General features: G+C 55.0%; 2 protein-coding genes and 1 pseudogene across 16 annotated transcripts in view; 1 reads left to right on the forward strand and 2 right to left on the reverse strand.

The window, feature by feature from the left end:
- Positions 1-2,386, forward strand: part of USP40 (ubiquitin specific peptidase 40) — a 92,236-nt gene extending 89,850 nt beyond the window's left edge. For all 6 annotated transcript variants that reach the window (XM_032636878.1, XM_032636876.1, XM_032636880.1 and 3 more), the window contains one exon: positions 332-2,386. In XM_032636878.1, coding sequence (XP_032492769.1) covers positions 332-443 — 112 coding nt within the window. In that variant the 3' untranslated portion in view covers positions 444-2,386. The remainder of the gene's footprint in view (positions 1-331) is intronic.
- The window catches only part of LOC116756491, a 264,380-nt pseudogene that overhangs the window by 66,450 nt on the left and 173,719 nt on the right, over positions 1-24,211 (reverse strand).
- Positions 4,765-24,211, reverse strand: part of DGKD (diacylglycerol kinase delta) — a 109,801-nt gene continuing 90,354 nt past the window's right edge. For 4 of the 10 annotated variants that reach the window (XM_032636881.1, XM_032636887.1, XM_032636886.1 and 1 more), the window contains 12 exons: positions 22,378-22,551; positions 20,607-20,703; positions 20,358-20,465; positions 19,295-19,408; positions 18,145-18,279; positions 17,730-17,881; positions 16,676-16,844; positions 16,499-16,591; positions 15,468-15,587; positions 8,496-8,613; positions 7,287-7,417; positions 4,765-6,554 (listed from right to left, as the gene is read on the reverse strand). In XM_032636881.1, coding sequence (XP_032492772.1) covers positions 6,465-6,554; positions 7,287-7,417; positions 8,496-8,613; positions 15,468-15,587; positions 16,499-16,591; positions 16,676-16,844; positions 17,730-17,881; positions 18,145-18,279; positions 19,295-19,408; positions 20,358-20,465; positions 20,607-20,703; positions 22,378-22,551 — 1,501 coding nt within the window. In that variant the 3' untranslated portion in view covers positions 4,765-6,464. Of the gene's footprint in view, positions 6,555-7,286; positions 7,418-8,495; positions 8,614-9,592; positions 9,784-12,028; positions 12,147-12,579; positions 14,692-15,467; positions 15,588-16,498; positions 16,592-16,675; positions 16,962-17,729; positions 17,882-18,144; positions 18,280-19,294; positions 19,409-20,357; positions 20,466-20,606; positions 20,704-22,377; positions 22,552-24,211 lie in introns of those variants that run through there. The other 6 variants (XM_032636885.1, XM_032636884.1, XM_032636883.1 and 3 more) reach the window with 6 other exon arrangements.

Here is a 24,211-nt window from a genome sequence, read left to right on the forward strand (position 1 = left end):
CAGACGTGAGCATCTGTGAAGGTCACACTTGGATTGGGAAGGTGAAGCAGGAAAGACTGCACTGCTCTGAGACACCTTCCCTCAGCCGCTGGGAAAAGCCCCGAGGCTGGACCCCTCTGCGGGGAGGGTGTGGGAATGTGCCCCGGGGAGGGCTACCCCGAGGCCCCTGAGGGAGCAGTGCGGAAATGCTGCCCAAGCCGCCAACGTGCATCTCTGCGCCCCGCCCTGACCTGACCCTGCAAGGTGGAATGAGATGTGGAGTCACTCCTCGACCTGGTGGGGCCCTTGGCGTCTGGGAGGTGACCCCATGACGGCCTCTGTGTCCCCGCAGCCAGGAAGCCCTTCGTGTGCGGAGTGGCGACGTCCCCTCTGGTGCAGAGACGCCTGCCCGCCCCCGTGGACCAGAAGCTTCTCTCTCCATCCACGTCGGGAGCTTCAGATAGCACAGGGCCTCCACACTCCTGCTGCAGGTCCTGGCCCGTTTCCTGGTTTCTGCCCGGTGTGGACACGGACTCAGAGCCCTGCTTTGTCATGAGCAAAGAGGGCGCTCCATCGCAGGCCAGGCGAGTGCGCTTGTCACCCGCTCCGTGGCGCGTCCCCCCGGGCTGGCACGGACCTGGCCGCACCACAGGTGCCAACCAGCCGACACCCGCGCGCCAACACTCGAGCCCCGCCACCATCTTTATACAAAAATTGACTAGTTTTGCATTAACTGCAGGCATGGGTGACGTGCCACGTGGCTCATCCCTGCACACCTGTCTCAAAAGTACACCCGCCCCACTCTCTCTCTCACGCTGTACAGGTATCTGTGGCCGCCCAGGCTCTGACAGCTCGGCTCACAGCGATGGGCTGGCCAGGCTCACGCTGTGACATAAACAGGAGTCTGTTTTCTGGTCCCCAAACGGCACGTTTCCCCTTTGGTCTGAGTTAGAAGTGGTTCTGAAGCGTTAGTTACCTCTCTTTCCGGGATGAGGAGACCGACGGGGCATCCTCTGAGGTCGGGTGCCGCTGGGGAGGGGGCAGCGTGAGCTGGCGTCCGACCCGTGCTGTCTGTGGTCAGAACATTCTCGCCGGGGCCTCTTCCTTCTGGGAGCCTGACGGGGAGGCAGGGTCGTGGCCAACAAGCCTGGGAAGGGCTGAGGGGGCAGTCCTGAGGAGCCTCGATTAAAATGGGAAAAAGAAAATGTGAACCGAGAGTCTTCTTAATGCGGCATACCTGGCTCTCCCATTTAAAAGATGTAAGTGGTATTTATGACAGCTATGTCGCGTCTGTGTTACTGAGCTGAGTGATTCAGGACACCGGGGTGATTCACTTTCTCAAGCTAACTAACTCAGTCGGAAGCAGGAAAAACAGTAAATTCTTTACTTTCTTATACCTCAGTGATGCTTTATAGCGACTCTCTTGCTAAGTATGGTTATCTTGATTTCAGAGTTTTTCATCAGCCTTTTCACCACTGATGATATTAAAATAGCTCTTAAACCTAAGGGATGGAAAGGAAGTGACACGTGGGCTAGGCCTCTGCCTGCACCACCGGCTTAAGGAAATTGCGTGAATGTTGCTGCGCCCGTGCTGCCCTTCCGCGGAGCTTGCCACTGAGTGGAATGAATGCCCCGCCCTTCCTTCCTCTGTCCTCCCTCCTTCCAAACAGTGTCAACACCACCAACCACTAGAAACTCTGGTCTCCGTGTGTGCGTCTGAAATTGTTGGCTCGCGAACTACGTACTAATTTGTATTGAAGCAGTCATGTTTTAAGAAGCTGGACTTCGGCAAGTGCTTCCGGCCTCAAACACTAACTCTGTCTCAGGAGACGCGCATGTGGGGTCCAGACTCTCCAGACGCACCTGGCGGGCAGTGACGAGGCCGAAGCGTAAGCTCCCTGACCGACTGCCCCTCTGTGTAGAGGCTCTTCTGTCCCTTTTCCCGTAACCGACAGGGCTCCTTGGTGTGCCCCTTCATTCCACTGTAATAAAACATTAATGTTTTAACTGAAAAGCCTTGCTTCTGAGAAGCCGGCAGCCTCGCTGGGCATCACCTACCGCGACAGGCAGGGGTCGAGGTGCTGCACGGTGTCCACGGTGAGCGGCCGGGGCCTTGGGGGGTCTCTGCTTGTTGGCTTGCTCCCCTCCCTCCTTCCTTCCTTCCTTCCTTCCTTCCTTCCAGTTCGGGGATGGAGTGGGGCTCCAGGGAGAGAGCTGTAAGAGTTTGTTCAAGAAAAAATAAGCTGTTCAATTTGTAACCTCCCGTCTCTGTGCGCTGACTGCTTCATGTTCTCCTGGCCTTTTTCCCAAGCGAACTACGGATGCTAAGTCGCTGGGGTTTATGTTTAGAAATACCACTTGAGTACTGCTGTAAAAATAACAGAACTGTGTTTTGGTTTTAAATAAACTCAGACTCGTGGTAATAATTGTATTTGAAGAAACTGGAAGTGGTCTGGTTCTCTTTTCCTTCTAGGAAAATAGAACTGGCAGGGGTGCTTGTGTTTCAGGAAACATATTTACTCAAATGTGACACTTTCCTGGCAAAAAGGGGAGGCGGGGCCCAAGAAGTCCCTGATAATCCAGAATCCTGGCTTGGAGAGGTTGGCTTCCCTCTGGGACAGACTTGGCTGTGAAGGGCCAAGTCCTGGGCCCCTCAGCCCGGCTGGACGGGAGACACAGCAGCTGCACCTTCCGTGCTCAGTCCTGCCCTGTCAGTAAAAGACGTGACCGATCACCGTGGGTGTGTGTACGTTCTGGGAAGGCACCGCACTGCAGAGAGGAAGGTGAAGCCATGACAGCGACACACAAGCTAGTTAAAGGAAGAGACGTCTCCAGCGCCCACCAGGAGCTCGTTGCCTGCATCCTGGCTCAGGCTGCCTTGAGCAGACCTGATGCGCCCGCAGCTTCTCCCCCGGGAAGAAGGTGGCTCTAGTCCCGTGGGGGGTGGGGGGGGGGGTGTCACTGCGGGGCCCCACCTTCGTATCAGCAGCCCCAACCCCCACAGCCCAGGGGCCGGGCCCTCGGGCCCACCAGCTCCTACCTGCAGCCTGGGGTCTGGGTTGGGCCCGACGGATGGTGCGCCTCGCGGTTCGGCCAGCAGCAGCTCAATGACATGAATGATTTGACTTGGAACCGGCGTACTGAGGGGGTGGGGACCACGACACAACGGCTCTTCTGGAAGTCGAGGCCACCCCGAGCGGTCACGGCCTCCACGGTAATGGGCGCTGCACAACAGCCCTGCCTGGCACCGCAGAGGCCCGCCCGGCGGCGGCCACGCTGGGGCACTTTCCTCCTGCGCGCGCACGTCCTGGAGACCTGGGACCACAGGCAATTTTGTTCTCAGCGTGGGGCCCGGCTGGCAACATGACTTCCCGGAAAGCGCAGCTCAGCGGGCTTTTTGGTCGATATGCTTCCGTCCACGGCGCGAGCAAGAAAGCCTTCAGGTCCCCAGCTGGCGGGTTTTCCTCTGCGAGTTTTACAACCTGCTTATTAGGCTTTTGTGATCAAAAGTGGCAACAGAGGCTGCTCCGAGGCCGGCACCTGGGCTGGGCGGCCAGCGCGGTCACAGTTGCCATCCCAGTGTGAGAGGGACCACAGGCTCCCAGGCCAGGATGCCTGTGTGTAACTTAGGCCGTTCCCTCACCTGTCAGTGTGGGCTGGGGTTGGTGTCAGGCCTGGGACACAGGACCAGCATGGCCCTCAAGGTGTGATCTCCGGTACCCAACTGCCCCGTGACTCCCATCCCTGCTACGTGCTGCTGGGACAAGTCATGAACTTCTCTGAGCCTGTGTCCTCACCTGTAAAGTGCAGATACCCACCTCGTAGGATTTGCTAAGGAACACAGGTGAGTTAGGATGTGTAAAGTCCTTAAGCCGGCACCTGGCATAAAATAACAGAAATGTGTTAGGCCAGCAGCACCGTGATCAGCCATCACTAGCATAGCCCCATTCCCTCTGCACCCACCCGTTTGTTTAGTCATGAGTGTGTGATACAATTCTAGACAATGAGACATTAGGGGAGGTCAGTGGAAGCCAGATTTTCTGAAAGGTTTCCTTTTACCTTAAAAAGAGATGCATAAGAGACAACCCCCCTATACACCCACACCTTAGCCTGGACATGGTCATGTTTGGATGTGATCCCTGGAATAGTGGCAGTTATTTTGTAAGCATGAGGCCTGATCCTGGATGGCCAGGTGGGAGGAGCATGCATACCAGGACAAAAATGGGGCTCTGCTAAGCAAAGGAGAGAGAAGAAAGCTGCTGGGGAGGCAACCTACACATCCAAAGCCCACACAGCCCTATGGTACCCTGCCTGGTTTTCGACTCCGTGATCCCAGACCCCATCCCTCACCCCAGGAAACTGGGGGATGATTGAAGTGACCTTGAGCTTGGAGAGGCAGCTCCCTTGTAATAAAGGTACTATGATTAAACAGAGCGGTAAGTACGAGAGCTCCGGTTTGCAGTTAACATGTAAAAGACTTAGGAGGTTAGGATATTAGCTAAAATGACCCGACCCTCAGTAGGCTGGGCTGAAGCTGCACGTGATTAAGCCTGAGAACCTTGGTGCTACCTGGCCCCAAGGTCGCTGAATTTTTAAATCAATAGATCCTAGAACCTACACCCTAAACAATACAATGGCATTCATCCCACTTTGCTTTTCAGCCACCGCCAATTCAACCTGTTTTTAGAGCGGCTGAAAAACGTAATTCTGAACCCAGTTCGGGAAGATTTTTGGCAACGACATCTTACGTCCAAGCGCAAGGAACGATAACAAGAAACCCGACAGTGAAAGATCAAAAACAGGCTTGTTTTATTTATACACAGAACAACGTATTTACAACTCCAGATGTGGATATGTACATAGCGATACAGGAGGTGTTTGCTTCCACGGTGGGCGCTGTATAAATTAAGATCATAAATATGGGGGAAGCCCCACCAGAGGGCACAAAACCTTTTCTCCAAGACTCCAGGCATCCCTCCTCCCTCCCTCTACACTGACAGAACCGTGAGACCCCGGGGACCCCCGAGGGACAGCCGTCCACCAGCACGGCGGGGGCGGGGGCCCAGAGGGCAGCCCCACGCGCAGCAACACGCACCACAACGCGCGTGAGACGCCGCCCTGCAGACGCGGCCTCGCGCAACGCTCGTGTTTATTCCACTCGCTCTCACTCACTACCCTCAGAAAGTGGTTTCACGTAAACGGTGTTGCTCTAATCACTGACGACGTTACCTTTAAACACCACGCTTGACCTAAACCTAAGGCTTTCCCAAGGGAGGGCGCTGAGGGCCGCGGTGGCCCCGTAGCACCAGCCACCAAGCCCCGCGTGCGCCCTCCTCCGCCGAGTCCCCGCCTGTGCGTCGGCCTGAAGGCCTCAGAGCCCGGGGTGCCCCCCGGCCCGAAGCAACAGAGCAGACGGCGTCTGGCACCCCGGGCCGGGCCAGCCTGTTCTACTTTGAAACCCAGGGACTTGTGGCGACTGGGTTTCCTCCACCTCCCTCCACCCGCTGCGGAGGCTCCGATGGGCGGGAACCTCGGGGGCGCGGAGAGTGACACTACCGCTGGGTGGGTCGCGGCCACCCCGCCCGCGGGGACAAGCTGGCCTGGGGCAGGGCCTCGGCCGAGCTCAGCGCCGGGAGGCCCGCCAGAGGGAGCCCCCGCCGGCCAGAGGCAGCAGCCGACTGCGCGGCCGGCGGGGAGCCGGCAGAGCGTGTGCGAAGCGAGCGGCAGGTCAAGGCTGCTCCGCCGCGCGCCCCATGGACCCCCTCAGGACGACAGCGCCCCCGCTCCCGGGCCCCTCGGGACGGCGGCGCACAGCCCCCGGGAGGCGGAAGCGTAGAAAAGGGCCAAGTCCCAGGCGGTGAGGACCGGGGTACCGCCGGGGCCGTTCCCGGTCAGCTTCGTCCCCGCGGAGGGACGCCGACCTGGCGGCTCCACCCCGGGGTGAGAAACTCTGGGCGGCCCCTGACGCCCTCGGCAGCCCGGGAAGCCTCCTCCACACAGAAAACACGGACCAGCCTCTGTCCGCGGGGAGACGACAGGCCAGGCGTCCTGGGCACAGAGGGGACCCCGCGCCCGCGGCCCAGGGACGAGGGGCCAAGACGGTCGGGGCGCGAGCTCGTCAGCCCCAGACCCTAACTGCCGTCTGCTCGGCTTCAGGGGAACCCAGCGTCGCCTTCGTGTCAAAATGAACCGGCGGGACGGAAGGCAGCCAGGCCGCGCTCACACCAGGGCACTCAGACGCGCGGGGATACAGTGCGGGCCGGCGGGGGCGGGAGCCGGTTACCCGCGCTGCGCCGCTGAGGGCACACGGAGGAGCCCAGGCCCGGGACGGGGCGCGAGGCGGCGTCGGCTGGAAGGTAGCTGTGTTGCGGGTCGGGACCCGGGGCCCAGGCCGCCGGGCCGGGTCGGCGGGAGTAGCACCATGAGCGGCGCCGAGCCGGCTCAGTCGCGGGAGGCGCGGGGGACGCAGGCCCAGAGGGCGGAGGCTAGGCCTCGGCGGCAGGGGTGCTGCGGCTCAGCTCCTTGATGCCACACAGGATCCTCTTCATGTGGCCCACCTTGGTCACGCCGAGGTCCTGCAAGGAGAGGACAGCGCTCAGGCCTCGGCGCGCTGCCACCCGCGTCTGAACACGAGTGAGGGTGAAAGCGACAACGGGGGACGCGGCCGGAGACGGCGCCCGAAACCAGCAGCCCGCGGCCGCCCGCCACATCCCGGTCCCTGACGGGAGTCGTCGAGGGCACACGGAGCAAAACACAGACGAGCGAGGCGACCCAAGGGCGCCACTGTCCCGACGCCCTCGGCGGCCTCTCAGCCTCTCCGGACGGGATGCGGCCTGAGCGGCACAGAGAGCCAAGCTCCGGGAGCCCCGGGTCAGGCCGCCCCGCGTCCTCCCGAGGGGAGGGAGACGGGCGAGCGGGGCCACTGGGGGAGCCAGAAAGCGGCCAACTGGGGAAGGAACCCCGTCTGCTGGGTCCCCTTCACCCGGATGGCTGTCATCACAGAGAACACTTCAGCTTGACTAGCGGAGGGCTGCATTCCCCAAAGGGTTTTTAACGCTAACATGGCCCACTGTCCAGTTAGGCTAAGAGAGCGAGGCTCCCCAGCAGGTGAGACATCACATCTGGGAGCCGCCACGCATCACCCCCAGGTCGCATCACCCCCAGGTCGTCACCCCGGGTCACGCACAAAGGCCTGAGAAGAACGGTGAGGAGACTGCTGACACTGGGACAAGGCCAGGTCAGAGGGAGGGGACAGGGGAGCCGCGGGGAGCGCAGGTGCGCCTTCCCAGGAGACGCTGTGGAAGTACCTTGAGGTCCCTCCGCTCCAGGTGCAGGAGCTCTGAGCCCCGGATGTCGTGCCGCGTGAAGATGTCCTTATACTCACAGAGACTGAGGTGCTCCAGCCAGGCAGCAACCTCCTCTGTGCCCCAGAGGTGAACTGTCAGAGACGGAAAAGCACGAGTGCAATGAGTGCCCAGAGCCCAGCGCGAAGCAGGCGGCGGCCCGCGCCCGAGACACCCCAGCAGGCGGCGCCCGAGACACCCCAGCAAGCAGGCGCCCAAGACACCCCAGCAAGCAGGCGCCCAAGACACCCCAGCGGCAGGCACCCACCACCCAGCCCCAGGTGCCGCCCCAGGCTGTGCAGAAAGAGAAGGGGAGCTGCCGCAGAAGCTGGTGTCTGTTCCTGCCAGGTCACCGGCAGCCTTCTGTGCCAGGAGGGACACATGGGTCTGACTGCGGCTGAGGTCAGCTTCCCTCTCCCTTCTAGAGGGGTCCATTCCACTTCCAGCCCACAGCGGGAAGGGAAACATACGCAGAGATTCCATGAAGTCAGAGCCACCATCATTCAAAGAAACCCAATTTCTGGACAACCACGCGAAGAAGAAAAATCAAAGGGAGCTACCCTTACTGGCAGCAAATGCCACCCCCAAACCCAGGCTTGGGGCCGCCCAGCACCTGAGAGCCTGGGGGCAGCTGTGCTCAGGGCCAACACTTTGAACGGAGATTCTAAAGCCCCAGTTTACTGACCCAGAGGAGAAACATCCTTTAGTGCCATTTTCTATTGATTTCACGGCCCAGAGCCACTGGCAGCCCAGGTTCCCGGCGCAGGGGCCTTGATCAATGAACTGATTAATGGGGGACGAGCAGCCCCGCAGAGGAAGCAGGCACAGGGGGGCCAATGTGTGGCCCGAGTGTGAGATGTGTCTCTGTCTTGTCACCTCTGCTGTCTCCTCCCCACCTCGCGCCCCAATCTAGCGCAGGCAGGCGGCTCGGTGGCCTGTCTGTCACCCTGAATCTGCACCAGGAGCAAGTTCAGGGCAGGGCGTGACACCAGTGAGCCTCCCACGTGGAGCGGGAAAGCCGGGGTGCAGTTCTGTAGCCACAGACGAGTCGGCGCAGGGCATGACCGGAGGCCGTGGCCCCGGGACGACGGGGACGGGCACAAGGCCAGGGAGAAAGCAGAGCCTGGGCCCCACACAGCCCGGGTGGCCAGGAGAACAGCAGAGGGCAGGTACCCGGGGCTCCCAGGCTGCTGCGAGCTTCTCTGTTCTTGTTATTCTTCTCCTTCTTAAACTTGGTCACCAGGCGGAATTTACCGCTGCGGCTGCGCTTGGAAAGATCCAGCATCACGTTCTGTGTGGCAAACGAGAAACTGTGAGAGTCAGACCCCGGCTCACCAAGACCTCAGCCACCCCTCGAGCAGACAGGCACGGAGCTAGGAAGACACGTCATTCCTGATACTCTTATTCCGGGGCTTTTCCTTGACTTTTAGTCTTGTGTTTATTGCTGATTTTTAATGCCTTTAAAAAGCGGTTTCACAGTGATAAGTATCTATTTTCATATTCTTTTTTTTTTTTCATTTTACAGTGTTTATTTCTCATGTGACTAGAAAGCTCTCTATACATTATTTAAATATCAGGACCATATCAAGATTGGTAAGTTATCAGCCACTCTTCCAGCGTTGCACTGGCGGGCTCTGACTATCAGTATCACGAGTATCTTTCTAAATAAAGCTTTTCCTGCACTTTGCACTGTTTCCTCGCGATCTGTTCCTTGAGGCAGAATCAAGGAGGGAAGGGAGTCAGAGGGACATCACGGGGACGGGGTCCCTGCTCGGTGGCCACCTCCCCACAGAGCAGTCCAGGGCACGGCGGAGCCATCGCTGCCCCTTCCCCACGGGTCTGTGGACCTTCTCTGCTGATTCTCACAGAAGCTAGGGCAGGGGTCTCCGCCAGGAAAGCATTTTGTGCACACACAAACACGTTCCTGTTCTGATAACGTGTATAAACCTATTCACAAATAAAGCGTAATTTCCTTATTTTTCAGGTATGCCACTTTCTTCCTGGCCCCGCCGGCCTGGATTCTGCCCCTGGGCCCTGTCTACCTACATCCCCACCGTGACCGGCACAGTTAGGACTGCGCAGCTTTATGACACACTTTCAGATCTGACGGGGACATCGGGTCGCACTGAAAAAACTCCACCGGCATTTCCACTGGGATTGCACCCAACCTAGAGCCTGGAAATACTAAGCATCTCCACACCCAGACTGTCGTGACCCTCCATCTTCATCATGCCCCTGCACGGTCATCTTCGTGGAAAGAGACCTCTTACAATGACATTTTCTAGTCAATGACTGTGAGTACTGAAGAAACTTGTTTTCACAGATGTCTTATTCTTGGCAAAACCATCAAGCGCCCATTCTCGCACAGCTGCTCCACGCGAGAACTCCAGCTCCTGGGCGGTCAGCACAGTCACGGGCTCTCCGGCCCCAAGACGAGCCGCCCCTCACTCCTCAGCGCCGCCTGCAGGAGGGGCAGCCACGTGTGAGGCAGGTACTCTCCAGAACCCACACGAAATCCGATTCCTGACTCTACAATTTCTTTCTTCAATGCAAACATGAGCTTTAAATTTACTTCTAACTTTTTCAATATGCATATTTCCTTCCACTGGTAGGACGAGGAGACTAGTAGAATGTGGCTGATTATCGACCTGTTATCTGCCTTTTAAAAGCAGATTTCAGACATCAAATTACTCCACCCTTAAGTACTTCAGTATGCAACTCTTAAGAATACTCTTCTGAAAACATACTCATGGCACCACTGTCACACCTGATACCACTAACAAGAATTCATTTGGCTCTCATGAATCCATTTGTATCAGATCTCCCCGACTGCTCCAAAGGTTTATCCTCACAGCTGGATATGTGTGGATAAACCTCCGGAGCAAACCTCTGAATCAGGAACCTGACGGGGTTCACAGGGGACACCCAGCTCTTGTGGCTCAGTCTCTCCTCCTCGGGGCCACCTGTAGAGAAACCAGGTGTCTGCCCTGCAGGAAAACTCGCGCTCTGGCTCTGATGGGCGTCTCCCTCCTCCCCACTCCCCGTGTGGTCCAGAGCTGCTGATTCCATCAATCTCGTGTCCCCAGGGGCGCAAAATGGTGCTTTAATCCTACACTCCAGCTGGAATTCTGTTATAAAGAACTTCTTTCATCAACTATTTGATTTAAAGAAATCACTTCAGGGGATCTACTGATAATACTGAAGTCTGGAATCCAACGTGCTGGTTTTTCAAAAATGAAATGTTTAGGGCTTCCCTGGTGGCGCAGTGGTTGAGAGTCCGCCTGCCGATGCAGGGGACACGGGTTCGTGCCCTGGTCCGGGAAGATCCCACGTGCCGCGGAGCGGCTGGGCCCGTGAGCCATGGCCGCTAAGCCTGCGCATCCGGAGCCTGTGCTCCGCAACGGGAGAGGCCACAACAGTGAGAAGCCCGCATACCGCAAATGTTTAAAGTTCTGGAGATCTGTTTCCTAACAATGTGAATATACTCAACACTACTTGAACTATACACTTAAAAATGACAAAGATGGTAAATTGTGTTTTTCTACCACAATTTAAAAAAATGAACTGGGACAATGTCCATCTTTTTCCAGCTTTGACACTTTCTTATATATGGAAATTATATATTCCTTGACATTTTCTCTTTGGAAGTAAAATTTATTTTTTCAAGTTGTTCTGTGACTATTTCTTTTAAAATATCTTGAGGTTTCAATTTGTGTAATTTAAATATTTTCTGAAAAAAATCAAGTTTCATCAAGATTGTAAGATTCATTGTCATTTCTTTGTATATGCTGTAACTTGATTAATGCTTGTATCTGTTGTTATAGCCCCCTTATCATTTTGTTCATTTCCCCCCCATTACATCTGCCAGAGGAGACTTTTTTTTTTACTTTCCTTTCGAAGAACCAGCTCAAAGACCTATCACTTCTTTTCCTTTCAAATAAATGATTTTCCTATTTTTATGCCAGTAGAAATATGGTGCCTCCCCCTCCAAGGTTCCCTTTGCCCTTCACACTTCACCTCCTCCTGGTGCCTTGCATGGGGGGGATGAGCCGGAGTCCCAGAGGGTGGCAGCACTGAGCTGGAAGGCACCAGCGGAGTTGGCTGGAGAAGCCAGGAGTCCAGGAGCCAGCGTGGTTTTCCCTTCACTCCCGGGACCCCTGGCCCTCGGTTTCTGGCCTCAGGCCCCATCGGGTGAATGCCTGCAGTAACACCACCCCAGCTGGTTCCAGAAGGTTTCTGGTGTTGCAACTAAACCTCAGGTGCCATCGGTACTACTTCCCACCTACTACTGCAAGAACTAACATCTGCTCCGTCTCAGCAGCCCACATCTAGGAACCCTGGAAACCAGGGCCACTCTAGACGTGGCTTAGAGGGTTCATCAGGCAGGCAGCATTCAGGTCAGCCATCCAGGGGGGACTTGTGGTGCTCTGTGTTTGTTTCCATGGTGGCTGCATGGCATCTGGTGATAGTTGTTCTGAAAACACTTTTAGGCTTAAAGCTTTGGAGCCACACAATCCCTGAGACATGGGCTTTTAGTACTAAGACCTGACAGTCCCAAATAAACTGAGGTGCTTGGTCACCATGCAACTGGGCACCAGGCTGTGGGCCGCCCACTGCAGCAGCTGCTACCCTGCCCGTGAACTAACGAAAATCCTGGCCCTCCCTGTCTTCACTGAAGAATCTGCACGGAGGCAGAAGCGACCCACCTGCGCAAGGCAGCGCACTGGGAGCACAGGGGCCATGGTTTACAGCCGGCACAATTTCTGTTCTGAGTTAGTATCTGAGGTTTCCTTGTGGTCTAGAGCTGTGCTGCTCAAACTACCCCTGGAAAAGAACCAGCGTTAAAAATTCCCATTCCATAGTGTACTGGTACTTGAATGAAAGAAAGTAAAACAAATTACTAGAAAAATGAAACCCCCAAAAGGCATACAAAATACAAACCTCAGTTTTTTTATCAGGACTTCCCTGGTGGCGCAGTGGTTAAGAATCTGCCTGCCAACGCAGGGGACACAGGTTCAAGCCCTGGTCCGGGAAGATCCCACATGCCGCAGAGCAACTAAGCCCGTGTGCCACAACTACTGAGCCTGCGCTCTAGAGCCCGCGAGCCACAACTACTGAGCCCGCGTGCCACAACTACTGAAGCCCACGCGTGCCTAGAGCCCATGCTCCGCAACAAGAAGCCACCCGGATGAGAAGCCCGCGCACGGCAACAAAGAGCAGCCCCCGCTCGCTGCAACCAGAGAAAGCCCAAGTGCAGCAACAAAGATACAACGCAGCCAAAAATAAATGAATAAATAAATTTATAAAAAAGAATTTATTATTTTCAACGTAAATAAAGTTTCCCTCTCAAGTGCTTCAAAGTTTCTAAACGCTTCCTCTCAATTTCTACAACGATAACAGAGAGTTTCATACCATCAGTAGTAGTCCCAGTTTAGAAAATGATCAGATTTTCAAAATGTCCTATGAGCAACAGAAAAGAAAGCATTTTCCCTCTTTGCAGAGTATAAAATTCTCTCTATAGAGAAGCATGATATATACTTGTATATATATTCTACATATACGTATTCTATCAACTTGCTTTGTTCAGATGTTGTGACAGTTTGTTTTATGTGATTAATCACGGACTGATAGGGATAGCTCACACTACAAAATTGGGATTCTGACGCTTCCTATCATTTCAAGAAGTTGTAGCTTTACATATTTTATGCAAGTAAAGATTAAAATCTGGGGGGTCATCACTAAAAGAACAGACAGAAGAGTACATACTTCCAAACTAGTAGAGGGACAACCAGAATTGTGTGGGAAGAGGGAGAGACTCATCAATCGAAAAGGAGAAATGCAAAGAAAAAAAAAAAAATGGGACAAACAGAAAGCATAAAATATGGTAAAAATATATCTAAATATCAGGATCATAATAAATGTAAATAGACTGAACTCTCCAATCAAAACACAGAGTATTATACTGAATAAAACCCCAAAATTTAGCAATGCTATTTATAAGAGCGACACTCCAAATAAAGCGTGAAAGTGAAAGTATGAAAAAGAATATACCAAACAAGTGGACTTGAAAGCAAAAAGAATTAATAAAGGTCTTTATATAATGATGAAACTTGTATGCATCCAATAACATAACCTCAAAATACATATAGCAAATATACACAAAACCGCAAGGATAAATGGAGACATCTACATTCACAGGTCAGAGAGTTCAACAGTAACTGACAGATCAAGAAGACACAAAAATAAAAAACAAAGTAAGGACTTAATGACGTAAATAATTACAACTGGATATAAGGTACATTTATAAAAACTGACCACCTTTTGGGCCATAAAGTAAGTTTCAACAGATTTCAAAGGACTGGTAACATACAAACAACTGCCTTTGAACACAGTGAGATTAAGTTAAAAATCAATAACAAAAAACTTATTAGAAAAAAATCTCACATATTGGGAAATACAACTCATTTAAATACTATATTAGGACAAGATTTTATCATTATAACCATCGTAAGTTTATCTCAGAATTATACAATATATAGTATAATGATATGGTTATTATCTTTTACCAATATAAAGTGATCCTCTATCATTTACTGCCTTAGGTATATGCAATTCTATTTTTACATTGTTACTTTGGATTTTTTATTGTGTTTTCTTGAAATTGTTTTATTTTTAATCTTTCTGGGTCACAATTTTTTATTGAGGGTATGGAAGAGAAAACTGGGCTCCTGTGACTAGTATTTGGTTAGATTTCTTTTTTTTTTTAGCACAATCTAAGAATAATTTGCTTTTAAGAGGAGCAGTTATATTATTTCCTATTTTCTTATTTTTATGCTGTTAGCTCCATCTTTACTACTTCTTTTCTTTTATGATACAGACTACACTTTGCTTGTGTCTTTTGTGGTGATTCAAAAAGACATACACCTTTTCAATTTTACTAAAAGCTACCTTTAAAACTACATTTAAGTTTTTAAAACATAATTGACTACCTTTCTCTAATTATCAAAGTCAAGAACTTTCATGAACCTTCCTCCACCATAAGAGGAGGGACTTAATGTGCCCTCACTCCCATCCACGTCCTCTCTCCTGTCTCCCCACTGCACTGCCCACACTTCACAGGTTTTGACAACATAATCGGGAATCACAGGCCTAGGTTACTGCTACATTTGTTGAACATTTTACGTATTATTGTTTTAGTAATTTTCTTTAAATGATATTTCTATATTTATAATTAACTACAAATTTTGATGAGCCTGGCCTGGCCCTCTGAACCAAAATGTCCTCATTCTTCAGTTGCTGAGTTTTGTTTCTTGGCTGGAAGGCCTCTGAGTCAGTTTTCCAGGTGGGGTGCACATTTGTCAACAAACGCCTGCATGTTCAAGAAGAGCTCTGGACTGCCGGCCCCGTCCCCTCGCCCTACTGCTGCCCATGGGTCCTAACAATCGAGCCGGCAGCAGGGGCACCTAATGTGTCTAGCAGTTCTTTACCTGGTGAACTTTTCTCCTGGCCCACCTCTGTTCCACCCCTGAGAGGAAGGCCATCTAGGGTTTGCCCCTCTCCAGGTGCTGCCCGCAAAAACCAACCACTCAACAACAAGCGCCTCTCCAGGGCCTTCTTCCTGCCTCTCCTGCTTCAGGAGACACTACCCCCAGGGCGCATATGCCCAAGGTCCCATCTGTTGTCCCAGCTATAAGACCTGCGCAAGCTGGCATCTCTAAATATGTACAACAGAAAAGCGTGACTGTGATTTGAACACAGCAACTCTGCCCCTGTCAACAACAAACTCCCAAGAAGTTGCTGTTTAGCCAACCGATGTGCCTCCACACTGGGGGCAAATAGTGGGGCTGGGCTCAGCCTTCTTTCCACCTATGTCCTGGACAGCCCCGCAGTTCTGTTGCCGAGGGCAACTTGTGCCCCAGTCACCAAGGGTCATTCTTAACAGCAATTCCCAATTCCTTCCTACCTGCCGAAGTTCATCTCTGTGCCTTGAAGGCATCTTAAAAGAGAAGTGTGGGAGGCCAGATCAGGGGCTGCAGGACCAACACCATCTTAATCCCAAAGCTGCACAGAGCACGTGAGTTCAGGCACTGAAGGGAGCGCCACTGTGTCCAGGGACACAGCGCTGAAGCCCTGTGACCCACATACCTCTTCATCACCAGGCTCCATGGGCTGGCACAGCCAGGGGGTGTCTGCCAGCTTCCTGAGCTGCTGGTCCATCTCCACGAGGGCAGCTGTGAGCCGTTCCTTCTGAGGGGGATCCAACTGCTGCTCCAGGCAGGGAGGGAAGAGACACAGCTGGTTACCGGCAGGGAGCTGGGGCCATGGCAGAGCCCCACCCAGACCTGAGGTCTGCTCCAGGGGCTGGGCTGCTCTCAGAGAGTTTTCTAAAAACTTGCAAGGAAACTGAGTCCCAGAACGCCACTTAAGGGCCAGACTCAGAACCTCCCCTCGTAAGTAGTGTCGGGTGAGAGAATTAAACTCTCCTCTCGTAAATGATGGGGGAGACCCAGCTTGTCTAAAATCGCAACAGCAGGGCTGACAGGTCACCTGCTCTGGTTTCCTCGGGACCCTTTCTCGGAAGTGGGGGAGCAGCCCGCCTGCACCAGAGCGCAGGAAGTATGGTGGGGCCACGGACGCAGCAGCTGGAATGTGTCAGGACAGCGCAGTACTTTGGAATGAGAGTGTGGAACTGGACTCTTAGGGCATTTCTCTAGTGACTGCGCCTCCTTGACCTCCCACCTCCTCGTTTTTTAAAACAAGGAGGTTGGCCAGGTGCTCTCTCAGGTCTGCCCTGAGCTAGCTTCTGCGGTTCACTCGAACTCTAGCCGCACGCCTCCGCAGGGCTGACTCATCCGCCAGGTTGCAGGGCTGAGCGAGGAAGGCAGCCAACTCTGGGTGCGGGGAAAAGGCCGGCCAGCCTGGCCACGGCGGTGGCCGCACACCTGGGGGGTCTGGCGCAGAGCGCCATCTACGATACAGGAGGTCCCGTCCGCCAGTCTCGGACACCCTGGAGATGACGTGGCGAGATGCGGCCAGAGGGCTTGAGCATCACCACACCGTCAGCTCAGATGGCCTCTGAGGCCCCTCCGACGGGGGGCCTAGAATTCTCAAGGCCGGGGATCCTGGGCTGAGGTGGGCTGCCCTCTGTGCGCACAGTAAGCGGCCCCCCAGCTCACCAGGGCCAGCTTCCCCGCCAGCAACAGCTCCGTCTCGCTGCGCAGAGCTCTGACGTTATTCACCATCTCCAGCACGAAGCTGCAGCTCAGCCCCTGGGAGGAACCAGAACAGACATGGTGGAGACGTCCCGAGGGCGAAAGGGGCCCACAGGAGAAAGGCTGGAAAAGCGCAGGCACCTCTGCAGCCCTGGGCTTGCCGTACACCCGGTCCATGGCCTTGGAGCTGGCGTTGACGGCGTGGGCGAGCTCCTGCTCCACGTCTCGGTGGGACCGCGCTGCTTCCCGGATGCTGGAGGGAGACACGGCGCTCATCAGACCGGAGAGCAGCAGCCTGTGAATCGCCTTGCTGGAACACAAGCCCAGGTTCGGCCCAGAGGGCCGACAAGACCACGACTTGCCCGTGGTGACCCGTGACGGCCGATCGCTTCCTGGCCGGTGGCGGAGGAGGCCTTAAATGGGAAATCTGACAACAAAATCCCAAACTTTTCTAGAAACTCAGCCAAGGAGGTAATGCCCAAAATGAGACCTACACCTTGTAAAACAGCGAGCGGGTAAGTAGCAGGAGGCAGAGGAGGAGAAAGCCAGGAAGAAGCTAGACGGCCATGGAGGGGTCCCCGGCCTGCGCACAGCTCCCAGCAGGGGGAGGGGAGGCACAATGCAAAGACACCGCCAGACAGCGGCTGAAGGGGGTCAGCGGATGTGGCCACCAAGAGGTCACCAGGCGGAAGGGCCATGCTGGAGCCAGGTGGGTGGACACAGCGGGGGGCGGGGAGAATGGACAGCGGGCAGAGCGACGACTACCGTGCTGGAAGGTCCAGAGTAGAAGGAAACGCCTTTGGCTGTTGGCTTTTGTTTTTTCAAAATAACTACAAGGTCTGCTTCTTAAGAGCAAACCCGCTCTCTGGGGACTAAAGGAGGCAGGAGGGGTACTATTCTTAGAGATCCGGGATAGGCTGTAAAACCTATGAGCTGCCTCTGAAAACGCCTGTGGTGTGAAGCTCCCACCTGTATAAACCCCGAGTAATCCCTGGAAGACGGTCAGTGAAAATACCAAAGCCCGGGGTTAGCAGAAACCGGGCCGAGCCCTCGTGAAGGAGCAGAAGGCACGTAAGACCCGGCAGGGGCATCTCAACGCCTGCGGCCCAGCCACGGACCTGGGTCGTCCCAGTGACGTCAGGGGGCCCGGGCGCTCTCGCGGAGGAGTGGACCACGGAGGGAAGGCGGCACCCACCTGTGGATGAGGGCCCCCGCTGCCTGCCCAAACTGGTCCATCTGGTTGGCTTCCTCCTCGGACAGGATCTCCGGGTGCAGAGAGAAAGATGGAGGGCGGGGCAGCTCACACTTCTGCTTGTCCTCCCAGGACTTCAGGGTGTTCTCAAAGGCCTAGAGCGCGGAAGCCAGTGTTACACTCTCTCCTGCGAGCACACATCTAACAACAAGCACTGCTGGGACACTAGCGGGATAACCGGCTATAAAGGGAGACATTCTTTTTAACGCTGGGGGGAGAGGGATCGGTTCTAGAAATTAGAGCCGATCACTTAATCTTAACCTTCAAAAAAAATAAATAAATTCCTGGAACAAAACGTTAAAAACTCCAGGTCTTCTCCTAGAAGGGGCACATGTGAGCCACAGGCAGTCTGTCTTACCCGATCCCTGGTGAGCGTCTGTGCCCGGTTCTTGTGGATAATCCGAATGTACCCTGGTGGCTGGATCCAGGCCTCTCCGTCCACCTGCACAGGTACGCCCTCATCCCCCAGGATGGAGATCTTCACCGTGCGACACTGAGCAAACATCACAGCCGTCACCGAGCTGCACCCAGGAGCCTTCAAGCGCTGTCAGCACCACAGGCACCGTCCTGCCCTACACACCCCTGCACTGGCTGGCTGGCCCCTGGGGTGACACCATACCCCGCCCCCCACCCAGCCTCTGGGGTCAGAGCATCCCCACCTAGGGCGCAGCTCATGGAGCCCAGGGGGTGTGCCCCACCCCGCTCCCACTGCCCTGCACCCAGCACCGCCATCTGTGATCACAGCGCAGGAACTCAGTGCTCAGACACCAGCACCAGGCCCAGGGCGGGGACACATGACCACCAAGAGCTGCTGGGTCCCTGGGCACGTGAGGACACTCCCAGAACAGAGCAAACATCTAACAAGTGCTCCCCTTTTCAACAAAAAATACTGGCAAGGAATTAAAATTGTGAAATTCAAGCAGCTCATGGTGGGGACAGAAAGGACTGGGGTTCAGGGGAGCATGAACTCCCCATCTCTGTGCCTGAGAACATCGCCCTCCCCAACCCCACCGACAGACACACACTTCCCAACCCATTACCAGAAGTACTGGATGAGAACCCACCCTGCCACCCGCTAGCCAGGCCTCCGAGCAGCCGGGCGAGGCCATGCACTCAGCCTCTGTTCCCAGACTCAGGCTGTGGCTTCTAAGAGCTGTAGGCCCAGGGGCCAAGGTCAGCCAGGCCCGTCTCATCTCACCCCACCTCAGCAGGGGTGGGCAGGACACAGATGGTACCCACAGAGTGAGTCAGGGAGGGAGCTCAGGGAGGATACAAGCCAGCCCCAGTTTCGAAAGTATTTTTTAATTGTCAAAACACGGCAGGTGAGAGCAGGCTCTGGACCAGGGGGAGGCCAGGGCAATCCTGGAAAAGTGCCTACTCCCCTGGGCTCTGCACCCCGGGGGCCCATTTATCTCGAGAGCGCGGCTCTGGGCCAGGCCTGCTGCCCCAAACGTGCGTGAGCCACAGCTCCACCCAGGCCCCTCCCACCTCCAGGACCACGGCGGTACCTGAGCGATTCGGTGATGCTGCAGCTTTATGACACGGGAGACGGCCATCTGCATGCTGCCGAACACTGCGACCACCTCCAAGATCTTGTCATCGAACGACGGGGCTGCAAAGGTCTGGAAGGGCCGGCGTTAGAGCTGACCTCTGCTCCCAGCTTCCCTGAACACGCCCCCCGCCACGCGCATCCTTCTCACCTGGGGGCCGCTGCATTGGCGAGAGCCCGACAGGCCCACTAGTAGGAGAAGCTACGGGGTGAACACTTGCTGACGGGTCTCCACGTCAGAGCCTGAGAGCAGCTGCCTGAGATCAAACCCCAGGCCTGCCACTCACTAGCGTGGGAGCTTGGGCAAGTTACTGTCTCTCTACCTGGGTTCCCTCATCTGTAAAATGGGCCTAACACAGGTACGTTCCTCACAGGTTCTCACGAGGGCCGTCAACAGGCACAGTGCTGAGAAGGACTGGCACACGCTCAGTGTGCAGCCGGTGTCAACTGTTTTTATTAGCTATTATGTACGAAGGAAGTCAGGCCCCTGGTTAAAACCTATCAATGCCCCCAGAGTTCTCGGCATAAATTCCAAACTCCTCCCTGGCTTACACGGCCCCACGGGAGCTCTGACCTCTCCGTGCTCCGCCCAGCACGCACACACCAGCGAGCCTCCTGTCCGCACCCGGCCCTGCCTGGCCGCCAAGGCTTCATATACGCTGCTCCCTCCTCCTGCCCCATACCCACCTGACCTGTCCAACCCCACATCACCCTCAGGTCTCAGTGTAGGTGTCCCTCCTCCTAGGAGCCTTCCCAGATATGGGCCTGGATTCCAAGCCACACCTGTCCTGCCTGGCATCCCTTTGTCGAGGCCACGGAAGTGGGGCCTGCCTGCCTTGCTCTCCGCTGCGCCCCCGCTGCCGGCACAGGGGCCCCGCTCCACCCGTCCCTCCGCCTCACTGACAGAGCACCCCCAGAGCGGGAGGCTCCACCATGGCTCCCGAAGGGGCCGCCTCTCGGGACCCCACCCCCATCCCCTTCCCTGAGCTCGGGCCCACGCCGCCCAGCACCCCCGTACGTACATCGTCCTCCTTGGTGCCCCCCCAGAAGTTGGTCCCTCCAGCATAGCTGGGAATGTTGAGGACAGCAATTCCCTGGAGACTGGGCAGTGGGATGGGTCGCCCGTCACACTGAGCGGTAGAAATGCATGAAAGGAGAGAAGAGAGATCCAGGCTTCAGCCGGGGGCTCCCTCCCCCCAGCACACCGCCCTGGGCTAAGGCCGAGGGGCCACTGGGTCAGCAGAGGCGCCGGCAGGGGGCCGCCTGCTCACCTCCAGCAGGACCTTCTGCTCCAGGTTCTTGTAGGTTCTGTGCAGCAGCTCTCTGGTGCCGAGGACTCCGTACCACATCATGTTCTTGGTTCGACTCCTAGGGGTGGAAAGCAAAGGACTGACGTGGGTCTCAGCTTTCTCTACACAGCTACCTACGGCCCTTGCTGCGACCTCATCAAAAATGGGTCACACCGGGCAATCACTGCCAGCAACGACACCGTTAAGATGAGGAGGACATGCCCTTGTCACATGTCCACACGAGACGGGCTAAAGAGATATATTCACTGACCAGGAATTCTGCTAAAGAGTAACACTGCCAAGAAAGTAATCATACCCTGAGAGGTAAAAAAGGTAAGATATTACAGAACCTCACAAAAAAAACGTATAAATCACAATTTTTTTCCAGCTATAAAATTATGCTTACCACAGAAAATTTGGAAAAGGCAGAAAAGCACAAAGGAGAATTCACAATCCCCACATCTGTAAGTACTGATGATAAATGCTTCAGTGTATTTCCTTAGGAACTTGATTTACAGCTGAAATAGCGGTAACTGTGCACTTCGCCCTGCACGGAGAGCACCGCCCTGTGTCCTGAGCACGAATGACCACAGTGGGGCACTTCCCACCAGCACTCGCTGAATTAACCCCTTTGACGGGTCTCTACTTGTTCCCACCCTTTAGCTCTATAACGTACATGGCAGTGGCCCTTGGTAAACGCCTCTTTGCCGAAGTTCCCAATTACTTTTTAAGGGTAGATTTGTAGAAGTCGCATTTTCTAAGGAGACCTTCTCAAAGATACAAACTCAGGGAAGATTATATACCAGGATCCCAAGTTTCTAAAAATATGTCACATGTGGCCTTGCTCCTTACCTGTTCTGCTCTGATAAATTACATGCTTTTCAATGCCTTTTCAGTTGTATTCAGACTAACAGGGGTATCTTCAAATGATTTGGGCTACCATCATGTACTGTGTAACAGGGATGCCCCCTGGGGACCTCTGAGCCTTTTCTGACACTCGAGCCCCAGAGCTCCAAGGTTTTTGAGTTCTTATGCTTGATTTTGTTTTCTGAGAAAGGTCCAACCATACAGGAGTCGGGGGATTGCCGGGCAACTCCTCGGGTGTCACTGTGACCGCCTCCCTCCGAGTGACAAGGGCACCTGGTGGGGGCAGGTCTGCAGGCTCTCCAGCAAGGGGCCCCCTCCTCCTGCATCAATGGCTGTTCTCCGCCCAAACTCCACACCAGCTTCTCTGCCTCTAGTTCTAGAAAGTCACAGCTGAACAGTCTGCCCTCCAGGTGACGGTCACCACGGGGTGGGGCAGGAGACATCAACTCCCTTCTTCCCTTGTCACGTCTCCCCGGAGGAGAGGACTTTCTACTTCAGCCAGGAGGAAACCTTCCCATTTCTCTCCGTCCTCTCCCCGGCCAGGGGGAGACACGTGGTGATACGTGGTGATTTAGGGGAGATACGTGGTGATTTAGGGGAGAAGCTGAACACCCCCAGCGAAACGCCCCCCCGGGGCCTCTCCTGTGGCATTTGCCTGCTCGAGGGCCTTGCGGGGGAGCAAGCCCTAACCCCACCTGAGGGTGACATGGAGATGCCACTGCCGTGGCCACGACACACAGATGTGCCCCGCTTTCTGACAAGGCGTTCGGGCTCCGTGTCTGTACTCTGCCTGAGGGCTCTGTGTACCCCAGAAATTACCCCACGGCCGGAAGGAGAAACCACCACAAGACCCGAAGGACAGGCGTGCGCAGGAGCCGGCACCCACCTGCACTTCTCTGGGTGCTCATCACGCTTGTTGTTGAAGTCCAGGGAGATCTTCGCATCCAGGCCGATGCCAAAATAATTGTTCATGACGCACTTCTCTGTGTAATACTCTCTGCAAAGGGGTGTTTCACGCCATTTAGAACAACCCTGCATGCCAGCCTCTAAGCAGTTCTTCCTGAGGGCAAAACTCAGTTTTTTTGTTTGTTTGGTTTTGTTTTTTTTGGGGGGGGGGTGGCGGGGAGGTAACAGCATTACTGAGATATAACTCACATACCATACAATTTACCCATTTAAAATGTCCAACTCCATAGTGATTGTTCGTGTATTCAGAGTCACGACAATCAATTTTAGAACAGCTCATCACCCCAAAAAGAAAGTCCACACCCTTCAGCCAGGAGCCCCAACCCCTCCCCAGCGCCGGCAACCACTACTCTGCTTTCTGTCCTCTGCGGACTTCCAGATTCTGGATGGTTCCTAGAAATGAAGTCACACAGCATGTGGCCCTTTGCGTCTGGCTCCCATCACTGAGCACGTTTTCACGCCACGAACACTGGGTTCACCTGAGTTCAGTGCTTCAGCCCGGTTAATGGGGAACAGCGACGACCCACTGCAGGGATCCTTGGCTGATGGACCTTTGGGCTGCTTCACTTTTGAGCTATGATTTGTGAACACTTGTACACACGCTTCAGTGGGGACATGTTTTCTCTTCTCTTGGGAGTAACCCTAGGAAGGGACCTGCTGGGCCACATGGAAACCCTGGTTTTTTGTTTGTTTGTTTGTTTGTTTGTTTGTTTTTGGCGGTACGCGGGCCTCTCACTGTTGTGGCCTCTCCCGTTGCGGAGCACAGGCTCCAGACGCACAGGCTCAGCGGCCATGGCTCACGGGCCCAGCCGCTCCGCGGCATGTGGGATCCTCCCGGACCGGGGCACGAACCTGTGTCCCCTGCATCGGCAGGCGGACTCTCAACCACTGCGCCACCAGGGAAGCCCAAAAACCCTGGGTTTTGAGGAACCGCCAGACTGTCTTAAAAGTGGCTGCATCACCTCACGTTCCCATCAGCAACGTTAAACCTGATGACATCCATGGCACACACGCTCACACGTGCTTACACCCTGGATCCCAAAACGTCCCTCAAACATCCCTAGACCCAATCAAAGCAAAGTCCCCAATTTGAAAATGTCCAGCCCAGCCCCACGTCCCAGGTCCACTGCAGGTAAGACTCCTTCTGGCCCCTCACCCCCGTGAACGAGGCCTGGCACACCATGCTGGGGAGGGAGGAGAGGAGAACAGCTTGTGTCTCCCCAGGGGAAGGAGAAGCCTCTCCCTGAAGGAAGAGACCACAGCCCTCGCTGCCAGGTGTGGAAATGCAGGGACCTCAGGTGACAGAAAGAGACAGCACATCTAGTTCCGGAGGCCTCTGTGGGCGCTGCTCATGTAAGCCTACAGCTCTGGCCTTGTTGGGGAGAACAACTCAGGAAGGGTCAGGACCACAGGCCTTGACAGGCCCCGGCGTGAGGAGCAGACAGGAGGGTGGTGCCAGGCTGGGGACAAGGACGCGGGCCAGCACTGGAGCAGGTGTGGGAACCCAGGCCACCCTGCAGGAAAACTGGCTGCCACTGTGCAGGCTTGCAGCTCTGCTTCCCGAAAGCCAGAGTCTCTGAACCGCACCTTTCTCACTGTTACCCTCCCCACCACGCCAGACACACATGGTGGACAACTTTTAACCAACTGCCACTAGCCACTAGCTGCCCAGAACTTGCTATCAGCCAGCAGAAAGGGAAATCTAGAAGGCTGGGCTTTCAAAATACCATTTGTCCCCACAACGGTCTCTACAC

Source organism: Phocoena sinus, chromosome 7 (assembly GCF_008692025.1).
Source record: "Phocoena sinus isolate mPhoSin1 chromosome 7, mPhoSin1.pri, whole genome shotgun sequence".
Lineage (NCBI taxonomy): Eukaryota > Metazoa > Chordata > Mammalia > Artiodactyla > Phocoenidae > Phocoena > Phocoena sinus.